The 13,742-nt window shown below is 34.4% G+C and overlaps 1 protein-coding gene across 11 annotated transcripts in view; it reads right to left on the reverse strand.

Annotated features, from left to right (window-relative positions):
• Window positions 1-1,490: 1,490 nt before the first annotated feature.
• Dgkb (diacylglycerol kinase beta) overlaps window positions 1,491-13,742 on the reverse strand; it is a 609,362-nt gene continuing 597,110 nt past the window's right edge. For all 11 annotated transcript variants that reach the window (XM_010643347.3, XM_033757026.1, XM_010643348.3 and 8 more), the window contains one exon: window positions 1,491-4,360. In XM_010643347.3, the coding sequence (XP_010641649.1) occupies window positions 4,253-4,360 (108 nt within the window). In that variant the 3' untranslated portion in view covers window positions 1,491-4,252. The remainder of the gene's footprint in view (window positions 4,361-13,742) is intronic.

Raw genomic sequence — 13,742 nt, forward strand, 5'->3', positions numbered from 1 at the left:
CTTGCATCCAGAATTCTAATTTTTAATTTTTATATTTTGGTACTGGGGGTTGAACTCGGGTCCTCGTGCTTGCAAGGCAGGTGGTGGAACGACTGAGCTAAATCCTTGGCCCCTCCATTAACTTTTTGATTGCTGCAGATATCTTTTCCTTAGTATCCAAGAGACATTTATGGAAGATAGGCACATAAACTAAAATTAGATATCAATTTCATCCCAAAAATTCAATTAAATTACCACAATTTCACAATCTAATTTGTTGGCTTTCCTGCAGTGTATGAAATTGCCAAAATAATGTTTGCATCCACTACTGAGGACACACAATACTCCAAGGTTGAATGTTTCAGATTTTTTTTTTGTACTGGGGGTCAAACTCATGACCTTGAGCTTGTGAGGGAGGCATGGTGCCACTGAGTACATCCCTAGCCCATTGTTTCAGGTTTTAGAGACATAGAATAGGGTGGCAGGCCTAGAATTCCCAGTGGGTATCCACACAAGTAAGTCCACTATTCAATGCTTGAATAGTTCATTTACAGAGATAGTCTGGTCCAGACAGCAATAAGGAATGACACATTATTGAGTGGTTAACACTTTTATTTCAAAAAGCAGGATACTGTATATAACACTTTCTCAAAAAAATTAAGACACTGTAATGAAATGTAGCCTCTGTTTTAAACACAGTAAGAACGTATAGAAACTTTCAAATGTGAGTTTCCTCCAACTTTATTTAAATAGAATGTAATTTAGGTAGATGTTTTAAGGGATGGTGTCTACCTTCCCCCTAATGAAAGCTCTTTTGTAGGTGTATTAATTTGTTTTCTCTTGCAGGTTTTTATTAATTTTTTTCTTAAATTGACAGCATCAAGATAGGTTACAAGAGTTAGACCTTTTAATATGAAATATAAGGTATACATTAAACAATTCTTTCTTATGTGTGCTACAAAAAGTCCATGCTCCTTTTTATAATAGTAAACAAATTAACACTAACACAGAAGAAAATAGTCTAAAAATCTTGCCTCATTCAAGCAGCACACAGTCTCAGATTCAAAACATTTTCTTCCTTGAAAGTTGTAATTGCTCCCCATCCCTTAAAAAAGGAAAATAGAATAAAATGTGGAAACGCATATATGTTTTATTAGTTCTCACGGGGTCTTCACTCTTCCTGCAGTGCACCATCTACACATCTGAGTTGATGTTCTCTTCTGCTATCACAATACAATTTGTTTAAGAACAAAATCTGCTTTACAAGTGTAGCCTTTTAATTTCCTATGACATTATCTCTTTCCACCACAGGACATTGTCCAGCACTTTTCACATTAAATATGCAATATATGGACATCCAAGTGGGAAAACACATATACGACTTTTAGAATTTGGGGGTTTATACAGAGATCTCCATTCCTATTTTTTAATAGTGTATGAATCTAGGGTTATCACCATGGAACTGCTATTCACAGTCTCTGGCAGTGTGCAGCAGAATGCGTATCCTTTTGCCCCTTCTCCTCTGACCCCCAGTGTTAATTTATACAGAAGAGCTCCATCCACGTAAAAGTTTACACCACCATGTCTACCATACTTAAAAGAGGTTAACTATACAACTTAAACACTCACACACATAGAAGAACAATTTCCATTTTATAAAGCTAACATTCATTATTCAGTATTTTAATATGCCATAGAACTCTCCATTTAGAAATTTCCTTAAAATATATATTCTTCACATGAAGCTGTCATTAAAAAAAGAAAGAATATCTTCTCTGATTTCAAAACCATCAAAGTAGGTTTTTAAAAACTACTTTCCAAATCCCAGGAGTAGTATACTTGAAGGGCAAGCATGTCAGTATCTTTAGAAAAGGAGTAGGGAAAAGTCATATTTGATTCATATTTGAACATTTATTAGTGGTGCCAGTGAATCCAAATGACTGAAAATGTGAGTAACTACTATCAGTACTAACTCTAGTTATATAGCTACATTGAAGTGAAGCTGCATCCCATTGTTTCAATTATTGAAATGGTGTAGGCAGGTTATTTAATTTTTCTCATTTCACTGTCTATCCAAATGCTTTGCAGAGCACAGAGTGTTAAGAATGATTCACAAGCCATTGCTGCCTTCAAACTACATACTGTTAAAGGTAGCCAAGAAACAATCGTATGCTGTACTGAATGTAAAATAATTGGTGGCTTCAAAATACGTTTGGGACACAAAGCCTGCCTGCCCATTGTAGAACATTTTGTCAATTCATGCGAAAATATTTATTACCTGAAACTACAGACACACAAAAATCTATGTGTGTTGTGTAACATTATGTCAATAATGCACTTGTTACTGTTTTGAGATTTCCTTTGGTCTGTTCTGCCAAATAATAACTTTTTATTTATTGTTGTTATACTACACCAAGGGATCATTGTACTAAATTTGCAATTGTAATCATAATTTCCTGGGAATGCTGAATTACGTTTTAATTGTATTCAAAAGCTTTTATTTTTAAAGCAATTAAACTTATTGTCGATTGATATTTACCATCCAATGTTCCTGGAACACTAAAAGAATATGCTTTGTGTATAATCTTCCATTACAGCACATTGCTTGAGAGTAGCTATTTTATACAACAGTATTCAGTTGAGTTTTCAAACCAAAGAACTAAAATTATAGCAATTTCACTTGAAATCCATAAATCCATGCACAAGATTGCATTCAACAGAAACACTAAATGCTATTTGTTATTCAAAGATGAATGAATCAATAGAAAAATAGAACTGATAAATCATTGGCACTTTAATGCAGAGTGGAGAGAAAAACTAATAAATCATGCATTTCGAGCACTTGCTTTCCTTATGGCATGTTTGAAAACATAAAACATGCGATGAGATGCAGGTAAATATGAATGAACAATACCAAGACTTCTCAGAAGCATTTCATTTTATACCATAGGCTTAGTGAGACATTAGGAAAAGCAGTAATTCCATCATTTTTGTATACAGAGATTCCAACTAGGCCATTGACAATAAATTAGTGATCTAGGCCAGTCCATACGTATTTCCAAATAAACATTCAAAACTTCACAGAGATGGGAGAGGGGTAGGTGAGACGTAGGGCTAATTTCATGCATGATTTCCCTCAATAAACTCAAAATTATCATGGGTACTAATTTATACTAGAAGGGAACTGATGCAACCATTCATTTCCTTCAAGTACACCTGATACATTAAAAATTACAGACACCTCAATTTGTGAAGAATCAAATAACCAAGAGGTCAGCTAATGAGCTTAGATTGTGTTGTATGAACCATTATCTGCGAAAGGTGAGAATAATAACAAATAGGTAAATGTCTTCCAGGACTTTAGTTGTCACAAAATTAATAAGATCCACAAATCTTCTCCACAATGCTAATTAATTATGCATTAACCCATCTCCCTCAAGCATCTTTTCCTGAATCTTTGGTGGGAAACACATTAATTAGGCACATGGTTTAAAACATCTATTTGGTTACTGGAATGATTGTGAATTTTCTTCTAGATTCTCATGCAGAAAGGAATAAGGCTTATCTTATTATCACACTTTACTGCCAAGAAACTTATTTTCACTAACTTTTTGGAATTAAAAACCGAACTCGACAAAATAAAAACCATACTCTATTTTTCAGCATAAGAAAGTGTTCTACCTGGTATTTAAATTTCCACTCAGAAGAATTTAGATGTGGAAGAAAAACTATTTTTATATAGCAATATATCATAGACAACTATTTAATAAAATGTTTGAGTTAAAAGTTTATCCTCGAGTCATAGTTCAAAAATCATTGATGCACTGGTTCTAAAAGGGAAAAGTACAGCAATCTATAATCATGATCATTGTAGCATTATTGATTAGTGCTTATTAATAATTGGAATCACACTGAGAATCGCATTTCCCATGATATTTCCTTTTTTATGTTTCACAGTTTTTTCTCACAGTTCGGTAAATGGGAATTGGGTAAAATGTGGATGGGAGACATAAAAATCTATGGGAAAGCATGCAACAAAAATATGCAATATCACTTTATGTAAACTTTTGCTTTCTTCATGCAAACTGCCTATAAAAACTGAGACAATAAATTTTCTAATAGTTGAATTTCACATCAGCTTAGTAACAAAAACTTAAACCAATTCCATGATTTTGCATGAGTAGGAGACTTGAAATGGTTCGAAGGTTTCCAGCACAAGTGTTCTATGGCCCAATTATGCTAATCGGATTTCTAAGAATGAAACGAGGCGGGGTTATTCTTTGCTTCGGGTTCTTGTTCTTTTGACCAGGGAGCAGAATAACCCGGTTTTTGGAGGAGGGCCCATCAGCATTGGGGCTTGGTTCTTGTGGGTAATTTTTATCTAGGAGCAAAGACAAAGAGAAAAAGAGTAATTTCCAGCTACAAAGCAATTTCTTTGAATCTTCATTAAGATTAATACTATTTTGTGAGTTACGGAAACACCGCAAGAGTATGATATGGTTTCAGAGTTTCATTATTTCAAAAATACTTTTAAGGGAGCAGGATAAGCACTTAAATAGTATTTGAGTACTAAGGATACTAAAAAGAAACAAAATTTAGCTGAAGTTCCATTTTAAATGTCATGTTATCTCTAACTTCATTTGCAGTACTATAATGCCTCCAAACTCTTTATTTAGGCCACAAGATTATCCAGTAGAATTTCTTGATCATTAGTTATGCTTTATTTATCGAAATCAGGAAAAGATGTGTCATTACAGGATTTAGAGTTCCAGTTATGGCCCAACATTAAGATGCACTTAGTATTAGACAAGCCTTATTTATCTGGCTAATCAGATTGTTTCTCTCTTTCCACACGAACTGCAAGGCTTAATTTTAAAACAATCATTAAGAGTGAAAGTCAAAAGTTAACATGCACAAAAGGTCACAGATGATGAACTAGCTTTCCAATTTGTTAATTAATTGGTAATAGAATAGAACCAAATATTGAAAAGCCTCCTTAAAACACTCAGAGAGACTGTTCTAAAGCTACTCATTTTGATTTCTTTGATATAAAACTACGAATCACCTTAAATGAGACAACCTTAAAGTAGATTATGCCTGCAATTTTCTCTAATTCAACTCTAAATTAGAGAAGACATTTTATGAATATATGCTATGCTCAAAGCTAATTGAAAGCAATTATCAAAGTGGCATTTTGTCTGTGACTTTAAGATACATTGTAAGATAATAAATGATTCCCATTATGTAATAAAAAGGTCACATCTTGCCTTTGGGCTAGTGATGCTAAGAGTTTTTCAAAAGCAATCTGAGACATTTTCTTTAGTGAACTGCGACTAATACAAGAACCATCGCTTATTAAATATCAGTTGTCACCTGTACAGCGTCCACATCAGAGATGAGTGTTTCTTTCAAAAAGAAACACCACCTCATTAGTGGCTGCAAAAAATATATCTTTTAAAGTGCATACCTGACATTTTCAATTGGAAATGAATATCCTTTGGTTGTCATTCACTAATAGCAATAAAACAAAAAAAAATGTTTGTCACGTGGACAGGATCATTAAAATCAACATCAAGGCTTTGGGAAATGGAAATTTACTTCAGAGTCAAGAAAGATAGAATATGTAAAAAACTTTTAAAGAATGGACAACTTTTTAAAAGTCAGTTGGAACCAGGGTATGCTGGAGGGATTCAGTTCTTCTTTCACTATAAAAATAAATTGTACTTGTAAAAGGCCACTAGGCTAAGCCAGCTCAAAACTCTTACATCTGACTTTATTTTATTTTATTTTATTTTTTATCTTGTGAACTGGGGAATTAATAACTAGAAATAATAACTAGAAAGTTAAGATGCCAAAGTGCACCTATCTACATGGACTGAAAATGGTCTCTACTGGATTTTTCCCTCTCAACAATTCAGTTTTTTATTACACTGAATTTTAAGTCATTGATTTTCAAATTCGTCTGTATTGTAGCTTTAGACAGTATCTAATGCAGTTTCATTCACCATTTATTCACTTCATAAAATTTATTCAGGCCCTACCATACTTCAGAAGGGTCCCAGAAACCAAGAATAAATAGACAACACACAACCTCTGACCCCAAGAAACTTTAGTCAAGTAGGAGAGAGAAATTAAAGAAACGTATTTGATACTCCCATACATGCTGAGGTAAGAGGTTAAGCAGAAATGCACTATACTTTGTAGTGATGAAAATGAATCAATTCACCAAACAATGTCATTTTTAAATGAATACCTGGGGAAAAATGTTATCACATGTTACTTACACAATAACCTTACACAAATGAAGGAGCATGAAAAAATGATGGCTTTCTGATTCACAGTTGCTGAATTGAATCTTTTAACATGTAAAGTAGTTTTAGCATATTTTAAAAAATTAGATAATTATTACCAAAGTGTTACGATTTTGGAAGAAAAATTTTCTATTCACTTATATAAAATGAACATCAAATTATGACAAAACTATAGGTAAAATACTCTATATTTATTATTTTTGAGATTTTATTTATTCTTTGTATATTTTTAGGTATTTGAAGCTTGTTTGCTTATGACTATCTTTATCTTGGATATCTTTTTTTAAAAAAGGAATTGCATACACTTATTCCTTTAATAATAGCACAGTATCTCATTCAGTGCTCTTGACACAACAGGATGCTCAATTTATGTTACTAATGCCATGGAGACTAAGAGAACAATACAAAAAAAATCAGTGAAGCCAAGAGTTGGTTCTTTGAAAGGATAAAAAAAAAAAAATCGACAAACCCTTAGCCAACCGTATCAAAAAAAAAAAAAAAAAAAAAGAAAAAGAAAGAAAAAGTCCAAATCCATGCAATTAGGAATGAAAAGGGTAAAATTACAACAGACCTAGCAGAAATCCAGAAATCAACACCTACTTCAAGGACCTATATGCCAATAACAAGGAAAATGCAGAATAAATGGACAGATTCCTATATTCACATGAATTCAACCAAAGTTGAATGAAGATGGCCTAACAATTCTAAACAACCCAATATCAATCAATGAAATTGAAAACGTAATAAAAAGAACTTACCAACTACGAAAAGTCCAGCCTGATGGCTTCACTGCTGAATTCTACAAGACATTTAGAGAGGAACTACTGTCATTCCTGTTTAAACTCTTCAATGAGATTGAAAGGGAAGCAATACTCCCAAATTCATTCCTGGGAGCAAGTATCACCTTGATCCCCAAAGCAGAGAAAGACCCAACCAGAAAAGAGAACTATAGGCAAATCTCACTAATGAATGTAGGTGGAAAAATCTTTAATAAGATACTGGCAAATAGAATGCACGAGATCATTAAGAAGATCATACACCCTGACCAAGTGGGATTCATCCCAGGGATGCAGGGATGGTTCAACATATATAAATCAATAAATGTAATATGCTATGTTAATAGAGCCAAGGACAAAAGCCATATGATCATCTTAATAGATGCAAAAAAGCATTTGATAAAAATCTAACACACATTTATGATAAAAAACCTCCAAACATGTGAATAGATGGTATCTACCTCAATCTGATAAAAGCCATCTATGAAAAACCAACAGCCAATATCATACTAAATGGTCAAAAACTGAAATTCTTCACACTAAAATCAGGAATAAGACAAGGATGTCCACTATCACCACTCCTGTTCAATATAATTTTGAAAACATTAGCCACAGCAATTAGATAAGAGAAAGAAATAAAAAGGAATAAAGGTAGGAAATGAAGAAGCCAAATTGTCATTATTTGCAGATTACATGATGCTCTATTTAGAAGACCCCAAGAACTCCACCAAATGTCTTCCAGGCACAATTTGAAGTCTTCAAATGCAAAATTTTCTATTGCATGGTTTTCTAATGCATAGTTTTCAGATTTGAAGGTGTATAGCAACTAATCCTATTTTTGCAATTATCCATAACCCATCTCCTTGCTTGTTTGATCTTCTCTATAGCTGCAAGTATCCAATTTTTAAAACAGAAGTCAAACTTAATTGATGTGAATAATTAATTGCTCATTCTTTTTATCTTTTGTTCATGGAAATGAGAAATAATAGGCTATATATTTCTTCGGGGCAGGAGAGAATAAATGGGGGAAACTAGCGTTCACATTCTGTCTACTACACATCCAGCTTCTATGCATACATCCCACGAGATGACTTCACTAAAGATGAAGCTGGAAACACTGCACGAGGGTAGAAGAGGACTATTTTAAAAATGCCAGAAAGAGGGCCTGAGATTTGGCTCAGTGGTCCCCCTGCCTGCCTTGCAAGCACAAGGGCCTGAGTTTGATCCCCGGTACCACCCACACACATGGACTATTTTAAAAATGCCAGAAAGAGGGCCTGAGATTTGGCTCAGTGGTCCCCCTGCCTGCCTGGCAAGCACAAGGGCCTGAGTTTGATCCCCGGTACCACCCCCCCCCCACACACAGAGCCAGAAAGATATTGTCATAAATAGAGCTGTGTTCATCTGTCAAAACTCTGCCTTCTGACCTAATCTTTTGGAAAGTGACTGGCCTATGACTCTTTCTCTTCCTGTCTTGTATCAAAGTAAGATTGGCCACATTTAAACTTATGAAGATGAAAAATTGGATTTTACTGTCAGTTTTATAATTATCCCCTAGGAAACAAGGACTAGTTCATTTTCAGTACATTTTTTGGCCTAGCTTAAAAGTTGCAAAGAAGACTCTAGATGTCCTCATAGAGGAAAAGCAGTTCAGTCACAGAAAAATATACTCAGCATGACACCCATCTATGACACATTACTGCTGGAAAACAAAGGAAAATCATATTGAAACCTTACAAGAAAAGTCAGTTTTATCCTAGAAACCTATGCCCAACTTAATGACTAAATGCAAGGATAGACCAAAGGCATTATAAGGCACCAAAAGATATAGAGAATTGTCCTCTTCTATATATTTTTACAAATATTTGTGGTTGTTCTCCAGTGAAACAAAGGAATGAACTAAGAAATAATTAGAAAAAAAAAAACAAAAAACAAAAAACGAGAGGATTGAACTAAGATCCAGGATTTCAGATTTACAGAGATCTAGAGGGAAATCTACAGGGAAGGATTTCTACTATAAAAAGAAAAGGGGTGTGGATAAATGACAAATTAATGTATGGAATAAAATAAAAATGACAATTACTATAAGAATGACTTTGCAAGGAGAAGAAAGAATGAAAGTCTAACAACTATGGGAAAGAAAATGAATTTGTATATCAGTGCTAGTTCTGGAGTTGACAGCATTTTTCTAGTCTCAATGATTACATATTTTATTGATTTCAATATTATAACATTATTCTTCGAACCAGAACAGCACAATGACTGCCAGGGTTCCCCATTTCCTACCTGGGAAATTTGGATAAGTGATTCATTGCCCTCATCAATACAGAAAAGATTTTAATACACTATTTCATGAGTTTCTTGTAAGGACTAAATGAATCAATGTACATAAAATGCTCAGGATGTTATCTGGCACATAAGATGTACTCAGTAAATGTTAATTATTAGTAAGAGAATTATAGTAATAGAAGAGTGTTGAACTAACTTTCTATAGCACAGATTAGGTCGAGTATACAAAAAAGACTGGCACAGAAAAATAGCAATAAAGAGTATTCACAGATATGGGGTAAACTATCAGAAGAAAGAGTTGTGGTCTATTTGATAGGCAATACTAGCTCACAGTGCTGATGGAACAGAGGATAACTTGATTTTGACTGTGTAACTAGTTTTTACAAAGTGCACATTCTTTTCCATATAAATGGTTAATTCTTTTTTCTTAAAGTTCCTACGCGGATGTTTGTATTGCAAATTACAATACTGTATTGTCTTAATTCTCCAAGTAGTGTCCAAAGACAGTGGCATTAACCATATTGTAGAAATAGAGAATCCACAGATACTGTTCTCTAACAAGAACCCCAGGTGACTGGCATGCACATTTACACTTGCAAAGCCTGATGTGTTTGTCATTTTACTTATCTTCCTAAGAGGCAAGGACAATAAGACTCTGTAGAGTGACTGGCTGGCTGACTGAGGAGGCTCTTTTCTGTACTCATTCCCAAGATGACTGAGAGCGAATAGCAATGGGTATAAAAATCCTAACTTACTTAATTACCATTATTGTTAATTTATTAGGTACCAGTTTACTTCAGTGCAGTGTTGGGCTTCCGAGTTGAACAGATTCGAAACCTGAGTTTATAGGCTAATGACAATAATGAATACGCAGTAGTGAAATGTGGTACGTGTTGTGCTGCGTAGATATTGGCAGGATTTGACAGGAGCACCCAAAATGTCATTTAGATTATGGTGGAAAGACCTTGACGTATTACCTATGAGTTTCAATCACAGCAGTACTGATGAGAAGCGGAGGCCAGACCAGAGGCAGGGAGATGAGATGAAGGTGAACACAGCAATCCAGAAAGGAAATGGAACTTTAGTTATGGCAGTGCTGAAAACCACAGAGCAGGGAGCATCCTTAAGAGATATGTGAAGGAGGCACACACAATCTGTGTGATGTAATTGACTGGAAGTGTGGGGGTGTTAGAAAAGGGAAGGTTTCTAGTGTGAAACTGTTTCAGGGTTTGGGTTTTATCGATTATATGCGGGATGATGCTTTTTATAGGAAGAGAAGTGTTTTTGGCAGGAAGGAGAAACAAGACTTTGGTGAAGTCAGTGCTGACTGTGACATTCTGAGGGAGAGGCTTGGGGGCTTTCGGGTATGTGGCGACTTGAGGTAGATTTGGGTTTGATGTACCTATTATCATTCACTGAGAGGAGATTACTGAGGAGAGAATAGTAAATATGAATAGCAGATGTCAGACTCTGTACCTGGGAAATATGGACACTTAGGGGGAAGCAGAATGAAGGATAGGAGCACAAGTAGCCAAAGGGTAGAAGAAAAACTAGAAAGAGGTCTTATCATATAAGTTTGCCAATCTATTTTTAGTTTGTCTACTTCTCTTCTATTAAATAGGGTGAAATCTTCAAATTAAATGGCATGCAGGCAGCTTATCACCATTGTCCGCATATGAAGTATGCAAGCTCTTAAAATGTTATCCTAATTCTAAATATAGAAGTTATTACATTTGTGTCCTATTTTGCAGGCTATTTAAGTGCATATCCGTCTAACTCTGAAGTTGGCAAACATTCTCTGTAAAGGGGTAGTTTGTAAGTGTTTTATGCTTTGTGGGCTACGGAACAAATCTGGATGAATCAAAAACTGCCCTTGTGGACCAGTGGCATTTGTAGAATACGTGTGAATGAAGGTGGCAATGTTCCAGTAAAAATTTACACAAAATCTAAAACTTGAATTTCATGTAATGTTCACATTACAAAATATTACTCTTCTTTTGACTTTTTCAATCCTTTAAAGATGTGTAAAACATTCTTAATATCGATTACGTAAAAGAGGCAGCTGGGGCCAGGGACGTAGAACAGTGTCATGGTGCACACACACAAGTGCAAGGTTCTGAGTTCAATCCCCAGTACTGAAAAAAAAAACAAAAACAAAAAACCTTTTAAAATTAAGAAATAAAAACAGGCAGCTGGCCAGATTTGACTCATAGGTTATATTTTGCTGATGTTTAATGTAATTAAGTCAAATATTGAAAATTAAATCCACAATTATGAGCCATAAAGTGAAGGAAGCAAATTTTACTTTAAAATCATGATTGAGTCAATAGCCAAAAATGCATACAAGTGGCAATAATATTCTACCGTATATTTTTATTCTATGGAGTGTCACCATTCAGAATTTATTCTATGAAAATTCTGAATTGCAATATATATATATGCATATATACATATGTATGTATGTATAGATATATATATATATTCCTCATATTTTTCAGTTTTGGCAACATACCAAGTGATCAAATTTGCTTTAAATGTATAATTTCTTTAATTGTTCTCCCTGTTCCTCATTAGGGTGAGTTTAGTAATACTGCAGTTCTTTGAAAGCCCCTCAGCAGGTAGCATCTGCCTTTTAAAATATTCTACCTGTATCTAGCCAAATATCTCTTATCCCACTTCATCTCTTTAAGAATTTATTATCAGTGGATTTATTTAGCTATCTTAAAAACAAATGGATTTTTCTGGAGCAAAATAAGTGCCATAATATATCTGCAGTGAGAGCTTAATTTAACAATTATCTGGAATATTAGAAATTACTTAGCTTAATTCTGAAATAAGGTTGTATCCATTCCATAATGGAAACCACTCTAAATTCAAGTATATAATGGAGTGCTATATGACAGTGGGATAAAGTGTGTGCTAAATTTTTCAGGGCAACAACTGCTAAAAAAGTAAAGCAAAGCCATGAAATATTAGCAAATTTCTGAAATCCCTCCCCAGCTTCTTCGTGATTCTAGCCATTATTTTCTGGAATGATAGTAATTTCCAAATTTAGTGTTAATGTCTTTTATTCAACACCACAGTAAAAAAAAAATCATTGTGAAGGTTTAAAACAAAACTTCTTTTAAAAAAGGAGCTTAAGAGATTTCCTTGCTGATGAAATTCACAGGAATTTTAAATATGCATGAAAAACAGAAAACATTTTCCTGAAACAAATGAACTATTTGGCCACATTACAGAAGAAATAGTTTTACCTGAATTTGAAAGCTCTTTTAGGTATAATTTTTGTTCTCCATTCCAAAATATTTTTATGGCTCTAGAATGGTTGCCAGGGAAGTTCAAAGACATTCTGAATGCATGTTTATTTTAGTACTGTGTCTTTACCAAGAAATTATACCCACAACTTTAAACCAATAACTCTATCTTTTCATGAAGGACCATCAAATCTTTGATCTATGAAAAAAATGACAATAGAATAAACGAAAACAACATAATAATTCACTTTCTACTTAGTAGATGCATGTAATTCATATGCATAGTGAACGTTACATATTATTTTGAGTTTAATTATGTGTAGTCAGTGAAAAATACATTTCACTAACCTCTTTTTTATGCCAGACAACAGAGCCTGCTGAATTTCTTGGGTGATTTCAGGAAATTGCACGTTATTGCCATGTGTCTTCTTTGAAATACCTGGCAGCATTCCTGTTACATGCCAGGTTCCACTTCTACCCGAAGGACAGATCATTCATACACCAATATGGCACATTTAGAGAGCAATTTTCTATTTTTATATGAAGAGAGCCCAATTCATAGACTCAGTCATACTATTGTCTATGTAGCATGACAGCACTAATCCAAAACACTTTCCTCTCGATGCTGAAGTATTTCATGGTAATCCAAGTGGACGCCAATTTTGACATCTTATCCATAAAAAATTCCATTGCATGTCACAATAACTGACATTCTCCACAATGCGTCTAAGACATTGTTCAAGGAGCATGGTTTAGTTGAACTAATACTGAAAGACAGAGAAAACAACCTGCCTGTTTTTTAGGTTCTCCCATTTCAAAGAATTATTCTACCATTTGGTCATCTTTTACACCCTTCTCCTTTCCTAGCACAACCAATATGTTACTGAATCTAATTAATTTTCTCCCTAAAGTACATTCTGTGCTTTACAAATTTTCCTCTACTACCATCTTTGAAGGCCTGAATGATTATCGATGTCCTCTGAGGGGCCATTGTCATTCCTTGCACTCTAATCCTGCCCAGGATGGTAATCCCACCATACAAACCAGCTCACCTCACTCTCTTGCTATGGCCTCTCTTTACTTCCAAATGACTCGTAAAACTGAAGTGAAAAATCCCTCTTGTGGGCTTCAAA

Source organism: Fukomys damarensis, unplaced genomic scaffold (assembly GCF_012274545.1).
Source record: "Fukomys damarensis isolate Sample0158 unplaced genomic scaffold, DMR_v1.0_HiC HiC_scaffold_4, whole genome shotgun sequence".
Lineage (NCBI taxonomy): Eukaryota > Metazoa > Chordata > Mammalia > Rodentia > Bathyergidae > Fukomys > Fukomys damarensis.